Source organism: Ipomoea triloba, chromosome 13, assembly GCF_003576645.1.
Source record: "Ipomoea triloba cultivar NCNSP0323 chromosome 13, ASM357664v1".
In the NCBI taxonomy this organism is placed as follows: domain Eukaryota; kingdom Viridiplantae; phylum Streptophyta; class Magnoliopsida; order Solanales; family Convolvulaceae; genus Ipomoea; species Ipomoea triloba.
In genome coordinates this window covers 27,184,493-27,202,460 of record NC_044928.1, presented here as the reverse complement: position 1 = coordinate 27,202,460, position 17,968 = coordinate 27,184,493, and the positions used below count along the sequence as shown (strand labels likewise).

Here is a 17,968-nt window from a genome sequence, read left to right as displayed (position 1 = left end):
TGACTAGTTAAGTTAAGAAAAAACATTCATGGTAGTTTCAAGAATATGTGATATGCACCTTTAAATTAATTTTTGATTAGTCACTAAATGTAATTGTAATTAGAGTTATTAAAACTTGACTAGTAACTCACCATTCGAAGAGATCAATCATTATATTATGGACCCTAGTTCAAAATATAATTTGTGTCAACAAGGTAAGGTGGGTTGAGAAAATCTCAACACAACCTAAGTTACCTTGGAGAGTTGGATCACGAGTTTGACAGGTTAATGTTTATATATTATATGCTCAACACGCCCATTTTGCTTACAATAGTTGGATTGTACATTTCTATTTATATATTATATATTATATGCTCAACGCACCTGTTTATGTGTGCGGGCGGTGACGTATAGATTCATTCATACCCATGACATTGTGTATGAGACTCTGATACCCAATTAAAGAATGTGTTTCATTTCAACTAAAAGTCTAAATTCATAATTAAGCTATACATTTATGTTTATATATTATATTTTTCGCGAGTACAACAATAAATTGGAATTTTATAATAGGACTGAGCAGCAGTGTTTTTTTATTTTTATTTTATTTTTTTTTATCAACTGAGCAGCAGTGTTTTAAAAGCTATTTTTGTAATGCCGTGGCTGACAATAATTGCTCCCAACTTCTTGCTTCTTTAATAGAGATTTTAAACTAAGTACAATATTAACTTCTTTTATTTTGTAGCTTAGCATTTTTGGTGTCATAGCCAAAGACTGACTGCATTTGAAAACTCTGGCTTTTCTCCTACTCATATAGAAACCTTGATACCAAATGACCAAAATACCCTCCATATTTGAATTTTGAAGTAGGTTGATGAGGGGCCAAAGTTGCCCAATTTGGACATAATTGGGGACTATGTTTATTTGCATATTGTAACCAATTACAAATTATTTAACTAAAAGTATAACTTTCACATTACAATATGAGTATAATATGGTCTTATATTTTTATAATTTTATTGTTGAATACGGGGTGGGATACAGAGGATTATCTACCACTGCTTATAATCTTTCTAACACTATGAATACCTCTCTTATCCTCTAGGTAAGCTCGATTCAATTCTCGTGATATATTGTTCATTTCCTTCCAACCAACACCACTCTCTCTAGCTATCTTGACGAGGCTATCGAGTATTGACAATACGACAACTATGTACAAATTACACAAGAATCGTTATTTTATTTGCTCATGAAATGTTAAGTATCTCATATAGTCATATTAAAGAATTTTGCAAATCATTACATAATCAAATACATCATATTTTTGAAGAACTAAAAGTTTAAGCAATAACATTAATTTAATAAAGTTGAGATATTTAGACATTTTCACAACACATTAATTAGCTTATGAGTTATGATTGATACAATTACATGCATATAAATATATTTAAAATTTTTATTTAAAAAGTTATTTCCAATGATAAAAATTTTGATTTTATTATAAAAAAATAACATTTTTATAAATAGTGAAAAGTAAAAATTGTATTTTTTTTTTTGCAACCAGTAAAAATTGTATTTTTAGTGATGGGCATTAAAAAAATTCTGGAAAAATAAGATAGGGAAAGTAATTATTAGGTGTACGAATGAAAGGAAACAAAGCAGAAAAGAGTGGGGATTCTGGGAATAGATAAAAGGCATAAAGCTCGCATGCCGCCTCCCCATTCTTTCTTCTTCTTCTTCTTCTACTCAACTACTGACTAAACAACGTCACATTTGAGGAAAAGAAACCAACAGTTATACCTAATACTTAACATAATTTCTTATTTTAATGTAGACAAAATCCTCATTAGTTTTCTTTTCACCCCTGCTGATTTTTATTTTTATTTTTCTAAAAAAAATATTTTCTTTTTTCCTTCTTTGAGGGAGTTTTATGTATGAATGGTTTAAGGAATATGTTTGTGGTTGGTCCCCCATTCTCTCATGAGCCTTCTTCAAGCAAATTTTTGATTCCATTGACAAAAAAGGGCTTTTTCTAAGCTCATTATACTTGTGTTCTCTACCCTCCATCTTTGAGACTTGAGTGTATGTGGGTATTTGACTAGTGGCTTTGATTCTCCTGGGGATATTGTATTCTTTTAGGGGATTAATTCCTTCTTTCTTCATTGTGAAGATTTTGTGACAGGGATTCTGTCTGCTACTACATATATTTTATCCCTTACATTGGAGCTTAGCTGGTTTGGTTTCTTTGGGCATTTTTTTTTTCTGTAAAGTTGGAGACTTTTTGTGTTTTGCAGCTTCAAGATTCCTTCAGAGAATGTGATAACCCCACACCCTCCACTCTTTATCTTCCCCTTTTGTACAGAGTGTGAAGCTCTATGGGCATTTTCTTGAAGAAATTTGGAGCCTTGCTAAGTTTGTATCTTTGTTTTGGTTGCTTTTCAAAACCCTAAGAACAGGTGGTTTCAGTTTATGCCAGGGGTTTAGCTTAAACGCGTGTACATCAAGCTGTTATGGTGAGTCTTTTGTGACTTTTAAGTTTTAAGGCTTTCTTCTGAGACTACCTTAGCTGTGGGAGCTTTAAGGTTTGTATGGGGAAGAAGATGAGAAACCTTAGCTGCAATTCTTGCAGCATAAGTGTTAAGGTAGTGTTTTTGTTGTGCATTTTGTGCTTGGATATGAGTTGTGTGCAATGCCAATCATGGGTAGTCAAGGATAACTCAAGTGAGCCTCCTGTGCCCCCTATTCCACCTCAAATTAGGAAAAAGTTTCAGAGGATTCTGCTGAGTATTCTGCTTGGAACCTTAACAGGCTTGATTTCTGCTCTTCTGTTTGCTTGGCTAGTTAGGTGCTTTGTTAGGTATATCAACAAAGCCCCAATTCTAAAGGGTCCTGTTGTGTTTTCCCCCAAAATCCCTCCCAAGACTCTGCAAGCTGCTCTTGCGAATCAACCCGAGTTGCTTGGCTCAAGCCCTAATGGAAAATACTACAAGACTGTTCTTGATAATGGGCTAACTGTTGCAGTCAAGTGGCTCGAAACCTTCGAATCCGGCTCCCCCGAGACTCAGAGCAAATCTGTTAAGAGGAGGGTGCAACAGGAACTTGAGGTGCTTGCTAGCCTAAGGCACAGGAATTTAATGAGTTTAAGGGCTTATGTTCGAGAATCGAATAGGTATTATTTGGTTTATGATTACATGCCCACCGGGAGTCTCGAAGATGCACTGAGTAGGGTTAGGGAAAATCAGTTGGAGCTTAAGTGGGAAGCCCGGCTTCGAATTGCAGTTGGGATTGTTAAGGGGCTTCAGTATCTTCATTTCACCTGTAACCCTAGATTTTTGCACTGCAATTTGAAGCCTTCCAATATAATGTTGGATGCAGAGTCCGAGCCACGGTTGGCTGATTGTGGATTGGCTAAAATCATTCCTAACTTTGATCGAGCAGCATCAAGCTACAGCCCTCCCGAGTCTTACCAGAGCTGCAGGTAACGACCAAAACTGTGCTCTCACATAGGCTTCGTTTCGAATTGATGACATACTTTGGAGTATTTGTTAATTGTGCCCGTTATTCATTTTCAACTTTGCTATCTCGACCTGTTAAATGCTTTGACAATGATGGTTCTTTCATAGTGATTCTTGTTGATCAATGATAATTAATCCTACTTACAACCTTTCATGGTATGGTATGGCATGGCACTGAGTTTTGTTTGGTTGCTACTAAATTTTCAGTTACTTGGACAAAATTCGTTATGACAAATTATATCTGTCAAATTCATGGTTTATATTTGAACCAACAAATTCCCAGTATTCCATTTCTCCATTTTCTGGTATTGTCTGTTTACGAGTGAGAGGGATTGATCAAGGGAGGGCGAGAGGGGTAAGTTGTCCGAGACAAACTGCAATGGAATCGATTTTTGTTTGAGTTGTGAGTTGTGACTTGCGAGTATGAGAGAATTGAGAACGTCTTCTGGATCTTAGATTACTTGTGTTTGCTATAAATAAAGCATCCGTGGCAAAATGAACAGATACTGTATTGTAATAGAGTCAGTAGTATTCAAAAAAAAAAGCATCCGTGGCAAAGGAATTGATTGGATTAGTTTCGTGTGTACCTATTTCTTGCTGGTTGTGATTTCTTCGTTTTTTTACTATGCAAATTTATTTAGATTGTTTCTGAAACTGGACAAGCACTGATGATTTGTGATGATTTTACAGTAGGTATACTGACAAGAGCGATATCTTCAGCTTTGGAGTCATATTGGCTGTTCTATTAACTGGTCGAAACCCAATGGATCCGTTTTTCAACGATGCATCGAGCGGAGGAAGTCTGGGGCGGTGGCTGCACCGCCTGCAGGAAGCAGGCGAGGCTCGGGAGGCATTGGACAAGAGTATTCTCGGGGAGGAAATGGAGGAAGACGAGATGCTAATGGCAGTAAAAATAGCCGTTGTATGCTTGTCCGACATGCCAACCGATCGCCCCTCCAGCGACGAGCTCGTGTCAATGCTGACGCAACTAAATAGTTTCTGAAGATCGATCCCTCCCTCTGGTGCCAAGTACGTTGCTGAGAGAGCTTTAGGTTGTTTTCGGGGCTTTCTTTCTATGCAAAGTTAGTTGCTTGGGTTAGTTATGCCATGGAAACAACCATTATGCTCTTTAAGGTTTGAATGTTTTTAATGAAAATGGTTGGTTAAGGCACTGCTGGTGCTGACACAATTAGTTCTTCACTGTAACTTGAAAAATTCTGAACTCTGATGATTGAGTGGCATGTAAATGAAGTGTTGTTTGTGAAGAAAGGTGAGGATATTACAAACACATTTCCTAATTCCTTAACAGGCAAAAAAGGGGGAAATTATTATGTAAGGAGACATCTGCATTAATGGTTTCTTAACCTTATAATGGTGGTAGGGCTGGTTTGGTTGTCTGTTTTTTCAGACAACTTTTCTTCTGAAATCATTTAGTTGTTTTGGATTAACATCAACACCTTGTGTTTCTTGTTTGTCTTCATCTGGCTGCGGGATGTTCACTATTACTCTCTTGATAGAGATATAAGTGTTGGGTTGAGGCATGTGAAGGGACAAAGTTTAGCACCAGGTGACAAGGAGAATTGTTGGGCAGAGGTCTAAAAGGTCAAGTCTCGGTCACTCGAAAATGTGGCGGTGTAAGGAAATAAAATTGCACCTACGCTACGTGTTATAGCTTTTGGTATAGTTTCTGGCGTTTGATTCTACACGGGCAACTCAGTTAATTTCTAGGTAGAGCTGGTGGATTAGGGCGGCCCAAAGCCCAGCGGGCTGCGGGGCTAAGAGGGGCCGGCCAAAAAAAGCCCGCTATTTAGCAGGCCTAGGTTTTTGAAACCTACCCTTACCTAGGTAGAGGGGGGGCTGGCGAGCTTAGCCCGTTTTACCGACTCTATTTTTAGGTGATAGATTGTGGATAAGGACATATGGTCGAGCTATAGTAACAATGGTGTGCTCCTTGTGACCACTGAACACTTATCCTCTTATTTAATGAGTCGTTGAATCATTGTGATTTACTCATTTACTATCTTTTTAGGTCAGAGTGAGATTTATGGGAACGAAAAAATTTTGCCTTTTATGCCAAGGAATAAGACTAGCAAAGTAAATACTCAACACCCTATAGTGGTGTTTTCAAAAAAAAAAAAAAAAAACCCTATAGTGGTGGTGGNAAAAAAACACCCTATAGTGGTGGTGGTATGTACACTGTTAATCATGTTTGAGAAATGCTTTAGTTCTTTTGTTCAACGTATTGAAGAAAGAAAGCTTTATTGGAAAGCATAATTGTGAAGTTGTTTGAAAAAGAACTTTTATTTGACTTTAAACAGCTTTTTCTCCTTTTAATAATATTATATAAGCTCTAATGAGTTGTAAGCTAAATATGTAACCTAGTGGTGAGATCTTTAGGATAAATTGTTGTAGAACACGAGGCTTGTGATTTTAGCAAAAAAGAGTTTACTTTTTCTTAGAGTTTTAATTTTTGTGATTTTCTTGTTAATATTTTTTCGGTTGAGCACATTGTTTAAATTTTTTGTAGTATGATTTGTCTCTATTGTGTGATATGTGAGTTATTATATAAGAGGAAGATTTATCCCGTGCATATTCTTAGATAGTACTATTCAACAATGTTGGCAATCATAGAGTGTGAGTTTGATTCTTGTCAATAACATGATTTGTAATTGGATCTCTTGTGATAATCAATGTAACCTTTTTTTTTTCTTTTTTTTTTTTTTTTTTTTGAGAAAATGTAACCATTTTTTTAACCCCTAACTACTTAAAATACATCCCACAATTAATTTCTCTACAAGACTTTAAGGGTGAGGTCCACACGAACAGCTCACTTTGTATTGATTAAGTGATAGATTGTGGGTAAAGACATATAATCGAGATTGGCAACAACAAACCTAAAAGGTTAGTGAGTCACCATGATTAACTCATCTACCATCTTTTCAGATTCGTGTTTGAAGGCCTTTGAGACGAGAGATTTTACCTTTTGTGGGTAAGATTTTAAGTAGAACAACAAATCGTTTACTAAACGGGTGGTGGGCACTCAGCCAAAAAGAGTTGCACTTGGTATGTAATGCACTATGGGTGTGATAAAACTGCCTAAAAAGAATGGTTAGATGAAAGATGATCACAAAACTTGAATGCTTTTTGATGTGTGATTTAAGTGGTTAAGTCCTATTTGGGAAAATGCTCATCCTGTCAACTTTGTCTTTTATCACAAGTGTTGAGTACCAATCAGCTAACCGTGACAATCATGCATGTGATGTGCTGACACTGTTGCTATTTGGATAACAAAATTATCAAATTGACGAAATTTTGAAAATAGGAAATCACTATTTTAATCATTTGTAAGGGTTTAATTGACGAAAATTTAAACAATTCGATGATCAAATTAGTTGAAATTGAAAACTAGAAACTATATTAATAGTTTGACAACAATTAAGGGACCAAGATGACTATTTTTCCTATAGTATTAATTGTGTAGATGACATATGCCCTTTGTCCTTGTACGTTTGGCCTATCAACACCATATTTTGGGCCATAACAGTTAGTTTTAGCCTTTCAGGACCAAAACATTTGTTTGGGTTATACTCCATATTTGGTAATGGCCAAAATATATTGAGTTATTGACTTAAGTGACAATACTTTGTGAATAAAAAATGTTACTTTCTTGCGCTTTTAGACTCTTAGTTTAAGATAGTATGTATAGAAAAGATCATCTCTAATATAAAAAAGTGTAGATTAATTTTATCCATCCATATGAGTTGATCTACAGCTAGAAAATAAGAAAAAGAGAGAAAGAAAAGTATAGTGGCATTCGCGTAATTTCAATTTTAGTCATTAATTATCGTGGTATTGTCACATTTAGTCATACTCTTTTAATTTTGCATCATTGCATCATTTACTTTTATTTACTTGCTACAATTAGTTGGTTTAATAAATAGTTAATATCCAATTTAGTCATCGATTACAGTGATTTTTCTCAATTTAGTACTGTTGTCCTAAACGTTTTATTGTGTTTAATTAGGTCTTCAAAAAAAAAACTTTGATGGTTTTACCCAATTGAGTTCTATGTTATGATAGTTTGGTAATTTCACAACTATTAATACCCAATTTAGTCATCAACTTGAGTAATTTTACTCAAGTTAGTCTTCGACTATAGTAGTTTTACCTAATTTAGTCATCGACAATAATGATTTTTTCTCGATTTGTCCCTTGATTCTAACAGCTGATGACTCAATTGGGTAAAACCATCAAAGTTGATGACCTAATTAAGCACAAAAAGACATTTAGGATTAAATCGATAAAAAAAACACTATAGTCAAAGATTAAATTGAGTATTAAATCGTTTAATAAATATGGTTAACATGTAATTTCATCATTCAATTAAAAGACTTTATGAGAGTGGGAGATAAATTACATGTTGGAGTAAGAAACTTGAATGATTAAATTATATGTTAGGCCTATTTGTTATAGGTTGAGTGACAAAAATTTTGAAGTTTCAAAGGTAATATTTTTACCTCACTAATTTGCAAGAGTGGCATTTATCATATTCATAGTAGAGACCACTATTTTTTAAAAAAAATCTTTTCTGTACTCTAGTAAAAAAGAAAAGAAAAAATCTACTATTCTGTAATCATATTAAGTATCAAGTAATTCGATATCAAACAATGTGTATTTTCACATGAAGAGCTCTCTTAATACCTGTTTCTATCTATTCATAAGTTTTAAACTCGAAGTCGTATTTAAGAAAAAACCAAACTTCACACAAACCATGTGTTGTTGGGTATGTGTTGTAGGCCAAGATCTTCCCTTGGAATGTGTGCATTGCTAGTGTACTATAGAGATGAAGTTATGGTTGAGTAAATTTAAGAAGTTAGGAGACTTGTGGTTCAAAAAAAGCAGGGAATTGGTTTGCCTGTGTGAGGGAGGAATGGTGGTCAGACCCTAATTCATGAGCTCCACAAGAGAATGTACAGTACCAATTGCCAGATTGTACAAATGTAAAAAAGCTGCTGCTAGTAGATAACTTTTCAGGGATCTAAATCTTGACTGAGGGAAAAGGGTATTCAACATGGGCCAAATCCACTGTTCAGGAGAAAGTATGTCTATATGATTTCAGTTACTAGATCAACAAGTGTGCCATTTCATAATCGAGCACACAATCTAGTTGGAGTTTTGTAATTCTAGTTGAGAACCATGAAACCATGACAAGATAAAATGAGCTAGCAGGAGCATAACTCAACTGGTTAACCTTTCTCTGTTGGAACTTAAAAACCGTAAGATGTATAACTCAACTGGTTAACTTAACTTTTCTCTGTTGGAACTTAGAAGCCGTAAGATGCATAACTCAACTGGTTAACCTAACTTTTCTCTGTTGAAACTTAGAAGCCGTAAGATGCATAACTCAATTGGTTAACCTAACTTTTCTCTGTTGGAACTTAGAAGCCGTAAGATGCAGGGTTTGATTCTTACCAGAGGAGATATAAAAACTTGTAAACTGTTGAGACATATCTTACGATTTACCATAAAAAATCCAGAGTTTTGAGTTGAAGTAAATGCAAGTATGCTACACTTGGAATGGGGTAATCCTTTATATGATAAGATGAGCTAAATAGTGATAATTATATGGTTATGCAAAAAATCCATCCATTGTGGATGCTATTAGTCATTGATCCACATTTCTCTATAATCATTAAGTGTTTAGTAAACCAAAAACAAGGACCATATAGCTGGATTACATCATTCCCAATTGAGGGTTTAGACTTTAGACATTACTTAAAGCATCAAGTTTATCACAAAACAATAGTAGAAAAGCCAATTGCTAAATTTATGCAACATATAGATTCTCTATTGGCAATACTCATACTGAAGCTGCCAATTCCATGCCTATTAGTACTAGGCTTCCAAATTAACAAATTGCTTTTGATACTAAGAAAGCTAATGGTTACAACTCACAAAGAACCTTGAGGTTAGCATTCAAATCTCAAAACCATAATTCTAAACTGTTCCTTGAGACAACCAAGCCTATACCAACCCATGGAAGGCGGCAGTGTCCAACAGAGCAGCTTTGATTTCGTCGGGGTGAACATCCATGGCTTGGTTACATTTCTGTTGAACAAAAAATATACGCATATCAGTCATACGAGTTATAGATTCACAAGTTTTATGTTCGTGCACTTCAATCAACTTGAGGTAGTTCTCGACGTGTTCCAGAGATCACAAGTTATATAGTGGTGAGAATAGGAATAACGGTGAGAGCCTCCTTCACTGACCCTTCATGCAAATTATTGGTGCAATTTCGATATTTTGAAAGGTTTGTGCTTTGATTGATATGTATCAATGGCGTGGGACAGGAAACTTACCTCGGCTCTAAAAATATCTAATGCAAAACCGTTGAAACAGCTGATGACTGCCTGGTGAATATCCATTCCAAGATTATCCAACGCCTTTATTGTGGAGAGTAAGAGCCCAGGTCTACGGCTGCAGAACATGTGGATATTGAAAGCATTCTCTTCTCTGAGCTCAACATGGACCTGCAATTTAACAAACCGCATAGGATATGAGAAATGAAGAAAATCTTAACGCTCATTGCACAGCACAAGACAGCTGATCTGCAACTGCAACTAGCACGATTTAGACTATTTCAATGCAAAATTAACAAAATCAAATTCCACTGCAAATGCGGGAGCTAGCTCTAATCTAAATTCAGAAAACACAAAACGGTAGACTCTTGGTGTATTTTAATTAGGTTAGATGAAAATATTAAGACATGGAAAACATTAGTAACTATCACAAACATTCTCAATCGACATGATGGCTAGGACGGACAGCGGGAAAATTTACCATAGGTGGCTGATTATTTGGGCTTGGTAACGAGGTTTTCCAAGATTCCTCCTTCACGGGAAAGGGCAGGGTAGGCATAGCAGAACAGGACGGGAGAAGTCCAGCAACAGGCGGTACAGAAGAGCCATTAGATGCCAACATCTGTAGTTCATCGTTTAGGTCCTTGATCCTCTGTAGAAGCTCCTTCAAGTAATCAATAGCATCAGCAAGAATGGAGGCCCTGTCCATCTAGAATCACAATAGGTCAATAGCAATGTTAATTTACTCAAGAATGGTCCTTTAACAGGTCAAACAATATCCATAAAAAGCAATCAACAAATTTTTTATACCCTCAAGGGAAACATAATAGTTAAAGCACAATGTCTCAAGCTAATATATTTGCAAGTTAGCAACCTGGCCAGCACAATCCAACCAAGCTAGTCAGACTGAACTTTATAATCACAAGATTATAAATTCAACTCCTAGTGAGAACGACCTATCAGCCTTCTTGATTTGAGCCAGTAAGCTATGCACAACCAAGACTGGTTTACCGGCTAAGGTCACGAAACAGTTAACTTAGTAACCACAAGTTACAAGTTTGACTCCCAGAAGAAGCAACCTATTGACCTTCTTGGATTAAACCAATCCACGTGTTTATCTTATAGTGGACTATTGTGGCCTTCTTAATTTGAGCAGATCAACTATACATAAACTAGCTGTCATTGTTATCTTTTTGTTGGCTAGAGTTACAAGGGGTTTAAGAATAAAATCATGGCAAGATTTTCCATGATTGAAGGAACTTAATAACATGCAGAGATATGAATATCCCAGAAATGGAGAGACTTAACAAGGGAAATTAATTCCATCTGACCTTGCTGATTTTAGGGACGACAGACCTAAGCATGTAAAGCCTATCGTTAAGCTTCTTTCTTCTCCTTCTCTCCGCCATAAGATTTTTAGCCGGAAGTCTCCCCTTCTTCCCTTTGGGGTCCCCGTCAATCACCGAACTATTGGCGTTCGAAATCTCCAATCCATCATTCAAGTTCTCCGACAACTTATAACTCTCCGACGGCTCGTCGGAATCCGAGTGCCACCCACTCATTCCGGTGATGTCATCGCCACCGCCTCCAATGGTAATTTGAGAATTCTCTTCTCCCGCACCACCGCGAAATTCTCCGGATTTCTGACGCATCGCCAGTCTCTTCTGGAAGAGATTCAGATTAGAGCTCCCCATCCCTGGGGATGGAGAATCAAGCGGCTTCAAAACCATCGCCCCATATCCGTCCAAACCCGGCGCGCTAAAACCGGCGCCATTGTCGAGAGGAAGCAAACGCGCCTCCGGCGGCGAAACAAACCCCAAATCGGGATCGACCCGGAAACCCGACCCGTGAAACCCCATGGAATCATTTGAATTCCAAACCGGGGCATCCGAGAACCCGGAATCGCTGAGCAAATCCAGATTATCGTCAAACGGGTAGTTGTTGCAAACCGCGCTGAGCAGAGAAGATAAGTAAGGCGGTTTCGGATGAAACGCCGTCGTTTCAAGACCGCCGCTATAACCCGACTCCATAGGATGAATCAGAGGCGGCTGCTGAATTAAGCCATGCGTCGGAATCGAAGAGAAATCACAATTCTCCTGTGAAGATGAGCCATGAAAGCTGTGGTGGAGCTGAACTCCATTATGGCTGTTCACGTACCAGGAAGCACTGTCGCTTTCACAGCTATACGGCGCCTTCATTTCTCGCTTGATACTCCCTCCAACGGCGTCGTTTCTGTTCCATGCGAACCCTTTGGCTCCTCCTTCGCCGCCATCGTCTTCATCCAAGCTCGCTTGTTGCTGTATAGGCTCCATTCTGGCCCTTCTGGGCTTCTTGCTCGAACAGAGATGAAAAATCAATGAAGATTGAAGCAGAGTAGTTGTTTTCGGGTTGAAATGGATGAGCGGTGGGGGAAGAGAAGAGGGAGGAGAGAAATGTTCATCTGCTAGGCTTGGTGTGTTCATATAGTATCAGAGTATCAGCCATCAGGCCTGCTGTTCTTCTTGGCGGGTCTTGGCTGGCAAAAGTGCGTGTCGTACTAGGGAACCCGCAAGTTTTAACGTGGACCTTAATCTACAATGTATTCTGATTCATGCGTCAAAATGACGTTATTTTAATTAATGAAAATAAACGGCTGAAACAGTACCGTTTTACGTCGTTAACTTTCATTTTATATAGACTACAGTTCCCTTAACACAAGTGTAATTCTCTTTCAATACAACTACAATTCCATTTAACATTATGTACTCAAATATGTGAAACTGTTATTCAGTTTCCTTTCAACACAACTACAATATCATTTCGATTTGACAATATACATTCAAATATGTGAAACTGTTATTCAGTTTCATTTTATATACACTGCAGTTTCCTTTTAACACAACTACAGTTTCGTTTCGATATAACTACAGTTTCATTTGATAATATAAAAATAAATGTGAGGTAGCATCTTTTAAGATGAACTGTAGTATGCTTTACGGAGCTCTGTTAAAACTTATGACAACCGTTTCTTTCTTAATGAAACGGTAGCATTTTATGATCATGCATGGTCCACCGTATAATGGCGTCGTTTCTTTTTTAATGAAACGACATCATTTTGTGATCATGCATGGTCCACCGTATAATGGCACCGTTTCCTTCTTAATGAAACGGCATCATTTTGTGATCATGCATGGTCCACCGTATAATGGCACCGTTTCTTTCTTAATGAAATGACAGCATTTTGTGATCATGTATAGTCCACCGTATAATGGCGCCTGGGGAACCTCTTGTCGCGTTCAAAGTACAATTTTACCCTTTCATACATTCTACTTGATAACGTTTTCTTTGGATTAACATAATCCGTTATTTTATGTTATAAATAGAGATGTAATACTTGTAATGACTGTTTGTCTAATTAAATACTATGATATATTGTGTATATATTCATTTGAACCACACACTGTCTGATAAGTGTGAATAATAATAATTATTGCGTTCACATTAATCCTATTGTCTATGAAAAATGGGATTTCACATTGCTCCCGATAGCTTAATTGTTTTGTTTATAAACCATTCACATTTAGAGAAAATATTGTCGAATGAAAAATGCAATGTCATGTTGGAGAGAGAAACTATGAGAGATAAATTTGGGGTTCTTCTGCAAAGGTACCAATTTCGCCCAGCGGGCGCGTGCAGTCCACGTGCTCGCTGGCTCGGCTGATAACCATACTTTTCTATTTTTTTTAATTAAATTTGTTTTAATTTTTTTCTCCCTTATCATTTTTTCTTTCCTAATCACACTTACAAAAAAACTCTTAAAAAATCGTGAAAAAACTCCAACCGATAAGAATGCTCTAACAAGTTGCGAAAAGGCACTTCACAAATCACAAATATATTACTCCGTATTTGAATAGGGTAAGCAGTTTAGTTTAGTATAGGGTAGACTTGAATGGTCAGTTCAAGTCACGGGGATGGCTTCTTCCTTTTCAATGTGTTGAACGTACCACTGCATTTTATTGCCTGTCATTTTACCCACGTTGCGCTTGACCACAATTGCTCAGCACACAATTAAATTAATCTAAAATTTTGTTTTTGTTTAATTTTATTATGGGTACTGATATACAAGTATTTAGAAGTATTTAAATCAATGCTAAGATTTATTTCCTTCATCAATTTTTAAGACAAAAACGGTAATAGATCCTTAAATTTTGCGTTCAAACTTAACAGTGGTGTGCTACTCATTTTTCACTTCAAAAACATTTTTTTTCTTATACACCAATTGATCGTACCTAGTACTATAGCATCATCTTTTTGTTGTTATACTAAGCGGCCCTTGGAAGTTTCCGGAAGGGTTTAGGTGAACAAAGCCGTAACAATTAACTTTTAGCATAAGTCTAAGGTTATAACTTTGGATTATAGCTCCAAATTAACTAGGAACAATTTTAGTGGGTTATTTTTAATTGTAGTGAAGATATTCATCAATAAGCATGGATAGACCATGAGGACCCTAAAAATGAAAGGGAAAAGTGGGTAGGCTTTAGTAGTTTTAACCCTTTTAACTATATATTTGTTGCAATTTTAGCCCTTTTATTGATGGTTTGGAAAATAATTATTAGGATTGAGAAAATATGTGTCACGTAATTTCAAGAGACCTCGTGCTATTTTAGGGTGCTCAAATATAGTTAACCCTTTTTAAAATAATTTTTATTTAAATTTATTAAAATAAAAATATTTTTAAATTCTATAACCGTCATATCAACATGTTATCAGGTCAACAGGTCAGTTTAAGTTGAATTGCATTATTTTGCCTGATTCGAGGTTGTAGTTTTTTTGAGTTCGGTAGTCTAATTGTAATTTGCTATGCAGTTAGATGATCAATTTGACCCTTATTCCATAATATAATATGGTTATTGAATTCAAAGATTTGACAATAGAAAGAAGAAAGCAACCAAAAAAAAAACACCATACTTACTATATCCAAAAACTAAATGGAAGGCACACACGTAAGTAGAAGGTTGTAGGGACGGAGCAGAGACAATGCCCTGGGTATGAAGGAAGTTGGTAAAAGAAAAGAAAGAAAGAAGAAACGTGTAAAGAAGGAAAAAAGATGCAGTGGAATCTTTTGGTCATTACCCTGGTTATGAAGCTAACAAGGATAGTGAGCAATTTGAGAACGAGGTTGGACTAGACTTCCTTAGCTACTAACTACTAAGCTGCCTGCCTGCCTGCCTCCTGGGATTTATTGATTTCCTAAAAGATAAAAACAAGTGGAGAGGTTTAAACACATCTCGGGTTGCCCGTGAACTGTCTCACCGCAACACATACCCAATCACAATCACCTCCGCCCCGCCCCTACCTCAACTCAAAACAAACATACATATACATATATCGCTGCAACTGCAACTTGAAGATATATACCACAAATGATCAGCCCGGTTTTTTTATTTGCGTGGCCCTGTGATGGTAAATAAGTGAGACCCTATCAAAGTATAAATAAACTGTAAATTGAAGAAAAAATTGCAAAGAGAAAAATGTAAAAAACTTAATTTTAGACCAATATAATCACAAATGCATATACTAACTATTAGACCAGAGCGGGACTAGAGGCCCCTAAAATTTTGAGACCATGTGCTATTATACATCTTGCACGCCTTAAAATCCAACCCTGCAAATGGTCATCATTATGGAAACCCCAACTTGTATTGCTGCACCCTCCACAATTTTGTCCCATATTTGTATGTATTATTGTGTCATCTCGCAACAATCCTGTTTCATCACCAAACTCAATCATGTATGTCATTGCCCGGACCTATTGCTGATTTGTATTTAGTCCATAATCAAGTTTAAATTATTTAGTTCTTATTTATTCAAAAATATTAGTGATTTATTATTATGATTGATACTGTTGATTACAATAGACACCAAGCAACGTAGACCATGTAGTAATAATAATGTAATATATGCTGATATTGCACTGTGAAGGATAATATGTCAACATATATTTAGCTTACATTATTAAGGTAAAATCGCGCATCAAGTGGAAAGGCAAACAAATACATACACTAACTTGCAGTCGATGAAATCTTTGATGGTGTGGTTGATGGAGTTACTTTCCAATAAGAGAAGAATCCTGGTCGGTTTCTTTGCGAGATGCCTCCCATAGTCGATGCTCAATGCCCAATTTCCTCAGCTCCGTTAGGCCTTGTTCAACTGAAATGGAACCCATCAATAGTTATTACAAATATACTTCTTAATTGACCAAAAACACATAAAACGCCCTGCTGACCCGACAAGAAAAATTATATTTACCAACAGAATTTTATAAGTAAATTAATGTTTCAGTGTTTTCTTGTAGTGAGAGACCAAGATATTTAGCCAGTTCTCACTCAATAATCTAACAAAGGTCACAATTACAGAGCCATGTTTGGCAGTTAGCAGCTTATAGCTACGACGAAAGGAAGAATGAGGCACTGTGCTAAGTAATAAGCTAAAAATCCAATCAATAGCATATCTGAAAGCTGAAAATTAGATATTTTGAGACAACGAGGTACCATCAACAGCATCATGTGAGGTTGGTGATTGTGCACTGCGGCTGATCCAAAATTGAAGCCGTTTGTTGGCTATTTCCTCCTCTATACCTAGGGCCTTGGCTCTTCTCCAAAAGTAGGTAAGCCATGCCTAAGTAGATTCAAAATGAAGACAAATTAAACACAAACAAGAAAGAAAGCAGTTTTCTTTAGGTAGACAAAATTGGATAATGTTGCGGCTGCTAACCACCAACACTAGATAGTAAAATTAGGAGAAGCATGTATACTGATTACAACGTTGGTTAGGGAAATACAGAGGCTGGCACACAAAGGAAAGCAAATATATATATATATATATATATATATATATATATATATATATATATATATATATATATATATATATATATATATATATATAACCAGGTAAAGAGGCCAACCTCCTTGAAAAGCACATCTTCAGACTCCTCAGGGCTCAGTTCTGCAGAAAGAAACATGCACATGCTAGAGTAAAATTCACAATGGCAAGGATTTTTTTTTTTTTAATTTTTAAAAAAAAATCAAAACTAAGTACCCAAAATTTTCAGGTGAGAAGACTCCAGAAGAATTTACATAGACATACAGTGAAAAAGAACAAGAAATTTTCTAAATTGCAGACAAAGAAATTTAGTCAAATTGAAGAGAGACAATGAAACTGAAATTATGAAACGTTCTCTATGCATTAAGCCGTGTCATGATGATGCCAAGAACAAGAAAAATATGCGTTTAAAATATCATATCAAACTCACCAATTGCTTCCATATACTTTGGATCACCAGGTGACTTGAGATCTGTCACAGCAGAAGCAGATGCAACACAGGTTAAGATACACAAAATATGAAAGTAACCCAAGTATCTTAAATCTTAGATTTAATAACCAAGAGATGCACAAAGTTTGAAGAAAGTAACCATTCTGCTGCTAAAAGGAAATGCAGCAGGACTCCAGAAGAGAAGGCCAATTAGTGTGTGTGTGTGTGTGTGTGTGTAGAAGGGTACTTTGGAGAATCATAAACCAATACGGGATAATCCAGCCAAACTTGTCATCATATTAATGCCCAACCTGAGATTGATGTTCGAGCAGAGTTTGGGCGCCGTTGTTGAGTGAGTGCAAGGACAATTGCGTCTTCAACCTAAAAAGTGTCATCATAAAATAGTTATAGAAAATGCCAATGCTTGGCTAGGAAGACTAAGAAAATAATACAGCACTAGTAGTAAATATACATCTGGACATTTAGCCATTGGAGGTAGTGTTTGGTGTACCGGCCAAGGACCAGTTGACAATTAGGTCATGAGCAGAGTTATAAGCAAAAAGCTCAATTTGTTGAGCATATTTTCTATAGCACTTTTGCTAATTTTTTCACTATGTTTTGATTGGCTTATTAGAAGAGTTTGGGGCTTTAGTAAATGAGCCAATATTGGGTATCATAGAGCAAGCAGAATTTAATAATTTATTCACTACAGAATTATGGATAAATGATGAAGACAAGAGCATAAAGTTAATAAGTATAAAAGACGCGAATAGTCAGAATATCATCAACTTTAAGAAAGTAGACGGAAATCCTGAGAA

The 17,968-nt window shown here is 36.3% G+C and overlaps 3 protein-coding genes across 3 annotated transcripts in view; 1 reads left to right on the top strand and 2 right to left on the bottom strand.

The window, feature by feature from the left end:
• The first annotated feature begins 1,715 nt into the window (after window positions 1–1,715).
• LOC116001557 (inactive leucine-rich repeat receptor-like protein kinase CORYNE) lies at window positions 1,716–4,948 on the top strand. Its single transcript, XM_031241439.1, has 2 exons — window positions 1,716–3,457; window positions 4,185–4,948. The coding sequence occupies exons 1-2, from the start codon at window positions 2,568–2,570 to the stop codon at window positions 4,495–4,497; spliced, it is 1,203 nt and encodes a 400-aa protein (XP_031097299.1). The 5' UTR covers window positions 1,716–2,567; the 3' UTR covers window positions 4,498–4,948.
• Window positions 4,949–9,220: 4,272 nt separating this feature from the next.
• Window positions 9,221–12,364, bottom strand: LOC116002788 (transcription factor ICE1-like). Its single transcript, XM_031242956.1, has 4 exons — window positions 11,188–12,364; window positions 10,338–10,565; window positions 9,857–10,027; window positions 9,221–9,602 (listed from the first exon to the last, which is right to left on the bottom strand). Exons 1-4 carry the CDS (start codon window positions 12,316–12,318, stop codon window positions 9,519–9,521), a joined length of 1,614 nt encoding a protein of 537 aa, XP_031098816.1. The 5' UTR covers window positions 12,319–12,364; the 3' UTR covers window positions 9,221–9,518.
• A 3,402-nt stretch (window positions 12,365–15,766) lies between these two features.
• Window positions 15,767–17,968, bottom strand: part of LOC116002994 (coiled-coil domain-containing protein SCD2) — an 8,456-nt gene continuing 6,254 nt past the window's right edge. The window contains exons 16-17 of the mRNA XM_031243178.1: window positions 16,387–16,513; window positions 15,767–16,045 (exon numbers count right to left, since the gene is read on the bottom strand). Of these exons, the coding sequence (XP_031099038.1) occupies window positions 15,942–16,045; window positions 16,387–16,513 (231 nt within the window). The 3' untranslated portion in view covers window positions 15,767–15,941. The remainder of the gene's footprint in view (window positions 16,046–16,386; window positions 16,514–17,968) is intronic.